Here is a 13425-nt window from a genome sequence, read left to right as displayed (position 1 = left end):
AAGCCCGCGTGCAGCAACAAAGACCCAATGCAGCCAAAAATAAATAAATAAATTTATTAAAAAAAAAAAAAAGAAAGAGATAACAGAGTAAAATCCAGATTTCAGCCTTCTTTTGAGAAATGGAAAGATCTGGCAACTCTAAGCCCAAATTCCTACAAAGTAACACAGGCTGGAACTGAGTAGCAATGTCCCCTTTAGACAGAGCACGCGCTGTCCCGTTTGAAACAATCCCCCACCTTTATTGTCCATCTGGCTTGCTTCACTGATTAATCAGGGGAAACTGGGGACATCTGAATTTGCTACTCCTGAATTTCAGGCACTAAAGTAACTAAAGGACAGTAAACAATAGGTCAGTAAATATCTTCATTTGTTGCTTAACAGTGATCTTTTGTGAGAGCCTAGGATTGGACAAGGTATCTTCTCCCAGGTGACTTCTGGCTGATGATTTTCTTTTTTTTGGCTGCGTTGGGTCTTCACTGCTGCGCGCAGGCTTTCTCTAGTTGTGGCGAGCAGGGGCTACTCTTCATTGTGGTGCACGGGTTTCTCATTGCAGTGGCTTCTCTTGTTGTGGAGCACGGACTCTAGGCACGTGGGCTTCAGTAGTTGTGGCACGCAGGCTTAGTTGCTCCACAGCATGTGGGATCTTCCCAGATCAGGGCTCGAACCCATGTTCCCTGCATTGGCAGGTGGATTCCTAACCACTGCGCCACCACGGAAGTCCTGGCTGATGATTTTCTTAAAGGGCTCCAAATAATCTGTTGTAGTCTTTAAGAAGACCACAATAGTTAAGAATATGTAAAAAGTGACTGGAGGACGAAAAATAAAGGCCACTTTGAACAGAATGCCTGAACTAAAAGATCAAAATCAGTGGAGTCATCAATTAAAAGAGGTTAAAACCACACAGATGTTTACATAAAAAGAATTTATGACAGGTACAGAATTAAAGCAATTCTCTACAAGAATGATATGTTTTAATTTCTGTTTTATGCAATGAAGTAATTCACTGCATTGGTCTAGCCCTTGGGGTAATCAAGAGGCCTGGTTAATATATCTGCCCGGGCTTCGCTGGGCAGTTGTGGTGATCGGGGGCTAGTCTTCATTGCGGTGCAGGGGCTTCTCGTTGCCATGGCTTCTCTTGTGGAGCGTGGACTCTAAGCGTGTGGGCTTCAGTAGTCGTGTCATATGTATGTTTTGTCTTCCCAATGATTTTGAAAGTTTCTCCAGGAGGCGGCAAATACCATGTCTCTTTGTATGTCCAACAAAAATGCTCAAATATTTTATTATTTATATACAAAATTTAACAAATAACTCCATCTCTCGTTCCAAGAAACAAAGGGCTAGAAGTAACCTTAAGCGATTTTCAGAAATAATGACAAGGGGGGCTTCCCTGGTGGCACAGTGGTTAAGAGTCCGCCTGCCAATGCAGGGGACACGGGTTCGAGCCCTGGTCCGGGAAGATCCCACATGCCATGGAGCAACTAAGCCCGTGCGCCGCAACTATGGAGCCTGTGCTCTAGAGCCCAAGAGCCACAACTACTGAGCCCGCGTGCCACAACTACTGAAGCCCGTGAGCCTAGAGCCCATGCTTGGCAACAAGAGAAGCCACCGCAATGAGAAGCCTGTGCACCACAATGAAGAGTAGCCCCTGCTCACCCACACGCAGCAACGAAGACCCATCGCAGCCAAAAAATAAATAAAATGTTAAAAAAAAAAAAAAAGAAATAATGACAAGGACATCTAAGTTATATTATGAAGGGAAAAAAAGTAAGAAGAAAAGGTAGCTAGGGATACAAGTTTTATCTGTGTTTTATAAACCTCAAAGAACTAAGTCATCTTTTTGTCATCTGCAAAAAGAGAAATCTAACTTTGGTGGGTTAATATTTTGCAAATATCTAAAAGATTTTCTTTTACTTAAAAAAAATATATATAGTGTTTGTATAAATAAATATACAACATATATGTATAAATATACATATAGATGTCTGTATATGATATGCCTGAACACCAATAAAAATCTTTGTTGTTTAAGAGTGATCTTTTGTGAAGCCTAGAGCCTAGAGCTGGCAAGATACCTTCTCCCAGGTCACTTTTAGCCTGATGATTTTCTTAAAACGTTCCAAATAATTTGTTATAATATGCATATTTAACATTCATGGATATAATATTCATGGCATGCTTTTAGGTTTATGCACATAAAGCCTTCATGAGGTAGGACATTTTAAATCTCTACTTAGAATGGAAATAAGAGAGTCAGTAGCCAAAATAAAAATCTAGAGAAGAAATACAGCCCATTAATTTGGACTATAACAAGAATAACATTTTATCCCTGCACAATGACAGTGCTTGGATATATCCCAGTTATTTGAAACAACTTTACACATCAACCAACTTCTTCAGAACACTGGTTTTTCTATGCCAAGAACTATCCAAAAGCTTCCCAATAAGATTTAATGCTAACCGTGAGGTACATTACTTACAGGATATGCTAGGAATTTTCCACTTGCAAAGGGCAATCTAATCCTTGGTGTTATAACCCATGGGGAAAAAAGCCACTCTAATATAGTGTTGGAGGGAGTAGAAACTGGTAATTTGATAATACTGTATATACCAAAACTATAAATGCATAAACCTTTTGACCTAAAAATTCCCCTTCTAGGAATCTGGTCTGAAGATAAACTTGAAAATGTATGAAATGGCATGCTACTAAGTAATTTACTGCAGTACTATTAGAAGGGTAAATTTTTGGAAACAACTGAAATTATGTCCGGACTAGTTAAATAAACGGTGATATGTCCATACAGTGGAATACCATGTAGCCTTAAAAATGAGAGACAGAAAGCTCTCTTTGTCCTGATATGAAAAAAATCTCCAAGATATAGTAAATGAAAAAAGCAAAGAGCAGAACCATGTAATGCATTCTGTAACATGTGTAAAAAGAGGTGTGGGGTAGGGGGAGGAATAATGTATATAGAGAGATACACATAAAATATCTCTGGAAGGACACCCAAGAATATTACTTGCCTCTAGGAAGTGAAATTAGGTGGGTGGACAGTAGAATAAAAGTAAGATTTTTCACTCTATATTTTTTTTCATTTTTGAATTTGAACCATGTAAATGTACTACCTGGTTAAAACATTAAATTTAACCAATGTATTAATCTGCATAAAAAGTTTAGACAGTTATTTCAGGATTTATAATCTGAGGACACTGTATTATAATTAACACTATAAATGTAACAACTTTGGCTATTTCTTCCATGGAAACACCCATTACTCCACCCCTAAAGATATTATACAGCCAAAGAATACAGAGCCACAAGGGGCTGTGAAAAATCTGAACATCTCAATTTCCAGATAAGAAAACTATGGCCCAAAGAGGTTAAATAACCTCACCAATGGACACAACTAGTAGCTGGCAAAGTATGGCCTAGAACCTGACCCATATTTCAAAATATTCTCATGTATTTTCTCCATCCCCCAAACTGTTTCTTCATTACCGCAAAGAGCCAACAAGTGTCCACCAAGACCGTAGCTGCATTTTGAAGATAACATGAATGACAGAGCTAGTGTGAGCTGATATCCTATCTCTGTGAGATACTTTTCAATGCTCACAGGGGAACCACAAAGGGTAAGGTCTTGCTTCTCCTGGGTCATGTTTTAGCAGAGACAAAGGGTAGTTAAAGCCATAAGATAAAAATGGGGAGGGGATAGGGGGGATCTTCCAACAAAGTCAATTATACTAGAAAAATTGAGAATAACATTAAGCAACTTTACAATCAGGTAATTCAAATTTATTTTTATATTAAAACAAACACCAATCTACTGTGGCAAAGAATATAAAATGCACATGAATTTTAAGGTAGACAAGATACTTATAAAGAAATTTCATGCTGCTTCTGACTGATCCTGAACCCAGTGGCCTAGCAGTACACACATGCATTCTCTTAAACTCTTAAGAGGCAGGAAGGCTTGAGAACTACTACACCAAAGAAATTAAAAGTGTTCTCAATGGCAGTGGAAAGAGCAAAGGATTAGAGCTAGACAGACCTGGACATGCAGCCTCATTCTTGCCATTGTGTGACCTTGGATCAGTTATTCAACCTTAAGCTCAGAGCCTGTTTCTTCATCTGTAAAATGTGGTCCATATTACTTACCTTGGAGTGTTGTTATAAGGATTGGAGATATTGATGATAAGCAAACTGCCTGAACTTTAGAAGGAGTACAATAAATGATAGCTACTATTACAGCCATCACAAACCTATCAGAATCTTTATAGGACCAGCTAACCATTTATTGGGGTTCAATCTGTTAGAACAAGATAATGTGAGCAATGGATGCTATCAGCCCTCCCAAACTGTCACAGAAAAAAAAAATAGGCCAACAGGATAAAATTACCTATGTGAAAAGTTTATTATACTTACATATTTCATTTCAAACTTCTTAGCCAACATTTCCACTTCTTGCCTCTCTTGATGATCATCATTGAACGGGTCTTCCATGTAAACGGGCTTCTTCTGCTTCAAAGTGAATGGTAAAAGAAATAGAAGTATTAGTATTACTTCAACCAGAGTTGAATATATCTAAATTTAAAACATGAGTCAATTTTTCCAAATATTAACAAAGTTAGAAGCATTAAAAAGTAACTAAAGGGCTTCCCTGGTGGCGCAGTGGTTGAGAGTCCGCCTGCTGATACAGGGGACATGGGTTCGTGCCCCGGTCCGGGAGGATCCCACGTGCTGCGGAGCGGCTGGGCCCGTGAGCCATGGCCGCTGGGCCCGTGAGCCATGGCCGCTGGGCCTGTGCATCCGGAGCCTGTGCTCCGCAACGGGAGAGGCCACGGCAGTGAGAGGCACACGTACCACACACACACACACACACACACACACAAAAAGTAACTAAAAAGGGACTTCCCTGGTGGCACAGTCGTTAAGAATCCACCTACCAATGCAGGCGACACGGGTTCGAGCCCTGATCGGGGAAGATTCCACATGCTGCGGAGCAACTAAGCCCGTGCGCCACAACTACTGAACCTGTGCTCTAGAGCCCGTGAGCCACAACTACTGAAACCCCCACGCCTAGATCCCGTGCTCTGCAACAAGAGAAGCCACTGCAATGAGAAGCCCGCGCACTGCAACAAAGAGCAGTCCCCACTCGCCGCAACTAGAGAAAGCCCGCACGCAGCAAGGAAGACCCAACACAGCCAAAAATAAATAAATAAATTGAAAAAAAAAGTTTTTAATAAAAAAGTCACTAAAAAGGAAACTAATATAACACTGTAAATCAACTACACTTCATTTAAAAAATTAAATTTTTTTAAAATTAGAAAACAAAAAATTCAACAGTAAAACAAAAGGAAATAGAATGAAATGTTGGTTTATAGCAAAAATATTTGCAATTTTAATGAACTCTTACACATTCTAAAGTTTTTTGGTGGCTAAGAACTCAACATTCAAACTGTCTTCACCCACAAAATGATCTATGGTTACCCCATCAAAAATAAAAAGGCCAAAGAACCCAAGAAAATTAGGTAAACATGAAAATCCCACCTATAACTCTAGTTTGAGATCTTCCCAACAAAGATTAACCACTTTGGTCAGACAATGCTTCTAAAAGGTTCTTGGAATCTAGGTTATTACAATCAACATTTAATCATCTGCCCTGAGTTAGCACTGGAGTATCTGCAGCTGCTACAGCTTTTTGCTGAGGCTTAGCATTGACCACCTCTGTATCACCTACATCCTGTCAATGAAAATCCATTCAGAAAATACATACGACTTGTAAACAAAGCACAAAAGTTCAATAGCTACAAACAGATTATATTATCATAGCTTCTTTCCAGCAAGGAGAGTGAAAATCTACTATAATGCATGGTTTAAAACACACACAAACAAGGGCTCCCCTGGTGGCAAAGTGGTTAAGAATCCACCTGCCAATGCAGGGGACACGGGTTCAAGCCCTGGTCCAGGGAGATCCCACATGCCGTGGAGCAACTAAGCCCGTGTGCCACAACTCCTGAGCCTGCGCTCTAGAGCCCGCGAGCCACAACTACTGAGCCTGTGTGCCACAACTACTGAAGCCCGTGAGCCTAGAGCCCATGCTTGGCAACAAGAGAAGCCACCACAATGAGAAGCCCACGCACCGCAATGAAGAGTAGCCCCTGCTCGCCGCAACTAGAGAAAGACCGCGCGCTGCAATGAAGACCCAACGCAGTCAAAAATAAATAAATAAAATAAATACGTTTATAAAAAATAAATTAAAAAAAAAACAAACACACACACAGAGCTAGGATCCCACATTTACCATCTATTGACCAAAACAAACAAAAAGATACATCACATCCTTTACTATTTTCACAGACACACTTCATAGATATACATATATACACACACACACATATATATATTTCAATATACAAAAAACCCAAAACAAGGAGCTACATGTGGATAAAAATGTTATTTTCATCTAATTATGAACAACTAAGAAGTTCATTAAAAAAAAAGGCTAGATGCTATTACTGATGTAGCATCTTCAAGCAGTAATTAAAAATGAAAATATATCACAGCTGAAATATTAGATACAGATTTGCCCTGAAGGGCAAGAAAAAATGCAGAAGGGATGAAGATTTGCACAGTTTGAAACTGAGATAAATGATCCTGGCTATTAAGGCTGAGACACGATTAATCTAAAAATATGACAGAAAAATACGGACATAATGAATACAAAACAATTCATCATACCTAGGGCATTAGAATTAAAGGATACATCTTAAAGCTCAAAGGAATTTTTGAATCAATTTTTTAAATTATCTATTGTAATAAGTAATATATTTATAAAATCTTTTATCCCAATAGGAGTTACCAATGGAAAATATAAATTATGACCTGAAAGGAAACAAACTAGCAGAAATAGACTGGTGATGAAATAAGAAGTACTAGGCAGATTCAGGGCATAGCCTTAACTTGAGACTAAAGTTAAGCAGGGTAAACAACCACCATGACTTGCTTGCCATTATAAACAGTTTCCTTCATGTCACTATGAAGTCCAAATACTAGGTCTTACTACTGGTCTGACCCATTTTATATGTGCAAATATAAATACATGAATATATATTTTTAATAAGAATCACCTTATACACCATTCTGAACTATTTTATGTAGACTTTATATAGGCAGCAAAAGTAAACCTCTTATTTACCCTTGCTAGTCTATAAAAATAAACTTAAGAAAACTGAGTCACCTTTCTTTCACAGTTAAGAAGTAATGCTTATCCACAATCAAGGCTCTAAGTAAGCTTTACGTTTTTCAGGTGAAAAGATCTGACAATTAGTAAATATCAAAATTACCAACCACCCACAGGCAAAAGTGACCCAATGATTCTGTCTCTTGATGTTAACTCATTAACATCATTTTCAGGAGAGCTTTCATATATGTTATCCGAAACATGCAGTATGACAAGCAATGGAATATCACAGAATTCTCTGGTAACAATATAATCACATTAACACTATAATCATTTATTTTCTTTTTATACTGAATGTTCAATTAATCATGTTTATAGGAAGATGTTTTCTGGTTAAGTGATTTTCTGGTTTACTACGAGTTAAAAAAGAATTTCTTGTGTATCAATTCCCCTTAGCCAGAAATGGTGAACAAATTAATCTTTCAGGATAGAGATGATTGCAATGTCTCAGCCTCAATCAAGGATCAATACTCTACAGATAACAAGGTTAAGGGTTTAGCTAACCTGTGTCCTGACAACCTAGACGAGGTTTTGTTTTCCATATTTTGCCAACACACACTCATTTAATCGTGTTTTTCCGTATTAATAAGAAGTTTAGAAAAATTTCTAACTGCATTAGGTTAATTGGGGTTTTACTGTTCATTTCGTATTTACAAAGGGGGATGATTTAAATTCACCCTAGTACAGATGGTATTCACATGTAACAGATTATTTTATACTTACACCTATCAAGTAAAATCTTACTGGGTGATGGATGGCTATTTCAAAATCTTAGAAACTTTTCTTCTTTTAATTTTACAAGATCTCTTTTCCTCCCCTTTCTACTCTAACCCTGCTACATAGTATGTCGTTCAATTACAATAACTTAAAATTAAAACTATTTTGAAAATATTACAACATCACTAAAAATAAACTGGACTTCTCCTGAGGGCAAATTTGGGAATCACCACTTTGCAGATCAATTCTATTGCTTACATTTTGCTTTTTGATGGTTTCTCTTCCCAGGATTTCCTTTCATGGAAATGTGACAACTTCATTTAGAAAGGTGTTTTCTACACTTTCTTATGCAATAAATATGTTCACTGGGAGTAATCACAGGAAAATCTGGCAAATCTCTGTTGCAAAGGTACACTGTATAAGCAATGGATTTTTTGGTTCAGTGGAATATGACAAATGATATATGGCTGAATGTACAAGAAATCTGGACTAAAATACCCCCAATTGATAGTGTAAACAGAAAAATTAAACTGAATTATTCACCTTTCTATTACATGAAACTATTAATTCTGATATTATCAAGTTAATACGATAGGGTATCAAAATTAACTTTATACTTATAATTAAAAGATACATATCTATTATTAGTTTATCATAGTATCAATATTACAGCATAAAGAGGGTCATAACAGAGGTCTTTGTATATCTACTATAACTCTTATTTCAGTTAATTTCGGCAGGACTTTCTAAATTTAAACTATATGAGTTAATTGTAAGAATTCTGTTTTACTAAGAATTGGTACTAGCATGGAAAAAAGTATTAATAAGATACATATGAGCACTTTGTACACCAGCCTCCTTATTTGCAAAATGTGGATAAATGTGTCTGTCTCATGGAGCTCTGCTGGACTAAATTCCACAAGCCATGTACCACACTTAGAACTGTGTCTAGCACATTGTAAGAAATCAGTAAATGTTAGCCATTACTATGCATTTTTCCCAAATATAATCACCTGTAACTTATGATGTAGATTAGGAAGTAAAACTGCAAGTCTACATAGATTAGAAGAGCAAACATAGTACAGTTTTTTGAAAAATGCTTCAATCCAGTATTCGCAAAAATCTTTTGGGGAAAAAAATGGCATCACTTTATAAATGACAGGGGCACTAAAGTGAATCTAAAGCGCAAAATGTTATGTGGAAATGACCAAAATGATCTCTATCCTTAACAATTCACTTTGGTTTGACCACACAGCAGTATTTGTAAATAATGATCAAAAGATTAGTTGGCCTTACAATAAACAAAATCTAGTGACGTTGTTTAGTATGATATTTTTAAACTAAGGTATTCATTTCAACTATAAAGATAATTGAGGATGAAAATAAAACAAGTGACTTCTGGAGTCCATTAGACCTGTGCTAAAGCAAAACCTAATAAAGAGCATAGTCTCTAAACAATAGAGAAAACTGTTCTCTTATTATTGTTACTCTACCATTTCCCTTTCTAGTTTACTTCTGAACATCACCAACAATAAAAATTAGTTACCAACGAACCTCTCTCCTATCTCCATTGTTCACCAGTTCCACCAAAGGCATACCTATATATTTTCAATAAAGTTTTTAGAAATTCAAAGCTAAGTTTTTTTTATCATTCTCCAAAAATTACAATGGCCAAGTGCAATATTCTCCAAGTAGGACCAATAAACTAATGATATGTACTCAAACAAGGATATGATGGTAGGCACCAAATACAACGAGACACCCTCCCATTCAATTATTGTATGAACACTAGAGAAAACAAAGCTAAAAAGGTTTACCAATATCAACACGAGAGCGAAAAATAAGGAGCCAGATAACTAACCCACGTAACCTCCAATCCTAAAGTGGAATCCTTACTCTGAAAATGTTTAGATTACTTTTAAATCCCCTTTCAATTAAGATAAATAACCCCACGCTCAGAAGCACATCTCAGCGCCCAGCACAACAGCGATGAAGGTAAGGATGATACTGGAGAGGTTACACAATCTCTCTGCTTCAGACTGGGGGGCGTGTCCCCCAACTGGAGCTCCGCAAGCAAAACCCAACAACGCAACGTGCAGGGCCCCCAGATTTTTTGTGGGAAGCCGAGAGAAAACCTGAGGTTTCGAAAGGTGCAGAGGGAAGCCGGCTTGGAACAGCGTTTGGAGCGGGCGTACGATGGCGGTGGCGAGGGGGGGGTTGGTGGAGCCGGGTGGGAGCCTCGGCCAATACTGGGGACCAGAGGAAAGCAGCACCAACCGCCCGTCCACCCGCTCGGCCCCTGCCCCCTCCAGCCACCCTCTGGGGCAACCCGAGACACGCAAGGTGGGCTTCGGGAGGGACAAACCACTGGGGGAGGCGGACGGGTCCTGAGGCTCCCGGGGTCTGGGGGATGAGGGAGGGATCTTCTGTACCCGTTGTTCTCCGCACAGCAACAGCTCCGGGTAGCTGAACTCCACGCAGCTCTCGTCGGTGGGATCCTTGAGCACCAGCTCCAGGCGCACTGTCTCCTTCGACGGCCTCTGCTGCGGCTCGGCCCGGGAAGCCGACTCCCGCGGCGGAGGCGGCTGCAAGTGCAACTGCGGGAGCGGCGGCGGCGGCGGCGGCGGCGGCTCGGGCCTAGGGGGCTCGCGCTGCAGCGACATGGGCGGCTCGGCGCGGCTAACCTCGCGCTGGGGGAGCGCCTTCTCCCGCGGCGGGGGCTGCGCGTCCGACCGGGGGGCAACCTCCCGCGGGGCCGACTGCTCCGCCCGGGCCGGCTCGCGGTACGGCTGCGGCTCCAGTCGGGGGGGCTCGCGAGGGTAGTCGGGCTCGCGTTCGGCCCCCGGGAACTCGGCCTCGCGCCGCCTCACCGGTGACAGGCTAATAAACGCTACTCTGCGTGGCTCCGCCATCCCCACTGTTCTGGCCCTCTGCCTTCGCTCGAGCCGGCGCTCGGTTCTACGCCGAATTGTTTGCCTGCCTGCCCTTCCTTTTGCTCTCCGTCGCTTTTCTTCCCTCCACCACCCTCAGCTGTCGCCGCCGACGCCACCGTGAGTGCGGACTGTCCCCCCTTCCCCGCCACTATGTTCTGATGGGCTCCACCGCCATCGCCTGGATCGTTGCGGCCGCCATGTTGGATCCCCCACATAAATAGAAGCAGGCCGCTGAGCGGGCGCATGCGCAGACAGGAGACGCTCACATCCACCGTCGTGGCTGTGGCTCAGTTTTCCTCTTTTCCTCCCAACAGCCTGGAGTCCAGACAGGTCAGCGGAAGTGACGTCATGGCAAGACCGGTTTCCTTGGAAACAGAGACGCCGTCTGCGCCCTTCCTAACGGGGAGGGGTCTGGGGTTTCCGGAGAAGCTTCCTATTCGCACCTGGAAACCAGAGGCGCGTTTGGGGCTCGCCCAAAGGCGAGCGTCGGAGATGTGCCTGGGACGGATCTGGCTATGGCGCCGGTCGCCTCCCGCTCTCGCTTTCAGAGAGTTGGGGTTGTCAGCTGGTTAGTCAAGGCGGATGCGGGGAAAGGGTAGAGGGACGCAGGGACCAGCCTCGGTGTATGCCCGGCCGGCACCCCCGCAGCCCGAAATATCGGGGGAAGAAAGGAAATGGCTAACTCCAGCCGGACTCGCCCTGCGGCTTCCCTGCGCAAAGCGCGACGTTGACTCCCACAGGCCTCCCGTTCCTAAACCGACTCCTGTATTTCTCGCCCGGCTGCAGGGAGGATTGTGTGACACGGTCGTAAAATGCTCAGTAACGTTTTGCAGTTGGGAAATTGAACACGCAAATGAACATGGGCTCGTTCATAAAGTCTAAACTGTTTAAATTAATGTTTTAAAAAAGACTCTTCTCAACAGAGTTTTATGGTATTTTATGGGACGTACTCTCTTGAAAGTGGAATGCTAAATGACCCATTTCCGGTAGGAGAGGAGCCTTAATTGGGAAGGCCTCATAGTCACACCTGTAATAAACTAATTGAAATTCACCTTTAAAAGAATGAGGATTACCATCCATTTTAATCCATTTAATGGAAAACAAATCTAAGGGCTCGCCTTCCACACCTTCTGTTAATTCAATTAACCGGATTAACAATGTTAACACCTACTGATGACTCTTTGAGTCAGTGTGATGTCATAGATGAATTCTGAATGGTTTCCGGTTTTTTGCCCTCCTATTGCTTTCCCTATTTGTATAAAGATGGTGTTGGAATCGATGGTATGATGTTCCCTCCCAGTTCTCAATTGCTCATACGAAAATCCTAAATACTTTTTTGGAGGAGTGAGGGCCTTCGAAGAGGCTGGGAATAGGTCAAAGTCAATTCTTGTTCAATGCAAAGTCAGAATATCTTTGTCTAAAATACTAGATTACCTAAAATGTGTAAGATATTCGTGCTATCTAACTGTAATGCTGTAAGATCATTCAGTTTTTGTTATATGTAAAATATCCTGTGAGATCAAGCTACTCATACCTTTTTATGAATAATTAGTATCTAAAACATCTTCAATTCTGATAATTTCACAGACTCTCAAATCTCATGTTGAAGATTAATGTTCAATCCAGGGTGTGGTAATCTTGCACCTATGGAGAAGTGTATTTATAGAAAAAGAGCAAATCAATCTGATCCTTTAATGCCTTTCCATTAATGTTCTATCCTAGAGGCAGAGCAGCAGGATTGTCCCCAAATCCCTGTCTCCCATTTTACCCAAAATGAATTTAGCAATAATCTTAAAATGGCTGCCTTGTGGAGTTAAGCAATAGGAAAAACATAATTGACAATAGCAGAGACAAACAGAATTAACATAAATAGGTAGATTTCAAGACAGTTCAATGTCATGATAGTACTTTTTATGTTATTCCTCTCTGAGGAAGACACGTTTAAGACTAGAATGTCTTGGGAAGAACCAAAGGCAAAATATCACAAAAAAAAAAAAAGCAACTGCAAAAAGACTGTGTAGGGAGTGAACTTGGTGAATTGGCCAAAAGGTCAGAGTGGCTGGAGCACAGTGAGCAAGATGGGGAAAGATATAGGAGATAAATCTGAGACAAGAATAAAATTGTATTTCACACCTTACAAGGATAAATATCTAATGAGTCAAAGTTTTAAATGTAAAAAGTGAAATCAGGCATGGTGCCAACATGTCTGCCATCTTGGGGCAGCCTTTCCTGCCTTCTTCCAGCAACAGCGGGGGAAGCTGGATTCCACGATGGCAGCAGCAGGGTTCGTGGCAAGAATCATGGCTTGCAGGCTGCCCCGGGTGGTCTCGTCTTCCTGCAGCTTGTAGACCCTCAGGCTTAGGAGCTGTTTCAAGCACACAGCCTTACAAGGGTAAGGTGTTCTTGAGACGATCTGTACAGAATCCATGGCTGAACCCAGTGAAGACTGCTGTACAAACGTTTAACATTCTGGCAGCACATGCGGAGACCTACTCTTTTAGCCACCGGCTGCTGGAGACAACCTCGTAGACAAATTG

At 41.2% G+C, this 13425-nt stretch overlaps 1 protein-coding gene across 5 annotated transcripts in view; it reads right to left on the bottom strand.

The window, feature by feature from the left end:
- UBN2 (ubinuclein 2) overlaps positions 1 to 11102 on the bottom strand; it is an 88120-nt gene extending 77018 nt beyond the window's left edge. For 3 of the 5 annotated variants that reach the window (XM_029233360.1, XM_029233356.1, XM_029233358.1), the window contains exons 1-2: positions 10388 to 11086; positions 4421 to 4516 (exon numbers count right to left, since the gene is read on the bottom strand). In XM_029233360.1, coding sequence (XP_029089193.1) covers positions 4421 to 4516; positions 10388 to 10867 — 576 coding nt within the window. In that variant the 5' untranslated portion in view covers positions 10868 to 11086. Of the gene's footprint in view, positions 1 to 4420; positions 4517 to 10387 lie in introns of all 5 variants that reach the window. The other 2 variants (XM_029233357.1, XM_029233359.1) reach the window with 2 other exon arrangements.
- Positions 11103 to 13425: the final 2323 nt, after the last annotated feature.

This window comes from Monodon monoceros, unplaced genomic scaffold (assembly GCF_005190385.1).
Source record: "Monodon monoceros isolate NGI ecotype Baffin Bay Population unplaced genomic scaffold, NGI_Narwhal_1 Super_Scaffold_2, whole genome shotgun sequence".
NCBI classification, from domain to species: domain Eukaryota; kingdom Metazoa; phylum Chordata; class Mammalia; order Artiodactyla; family Monodontidae; genus Monodon; species Monodon monoceros.
This window is presented reverse-complemented; position numbering and strand designations above follow the sequence as displayed.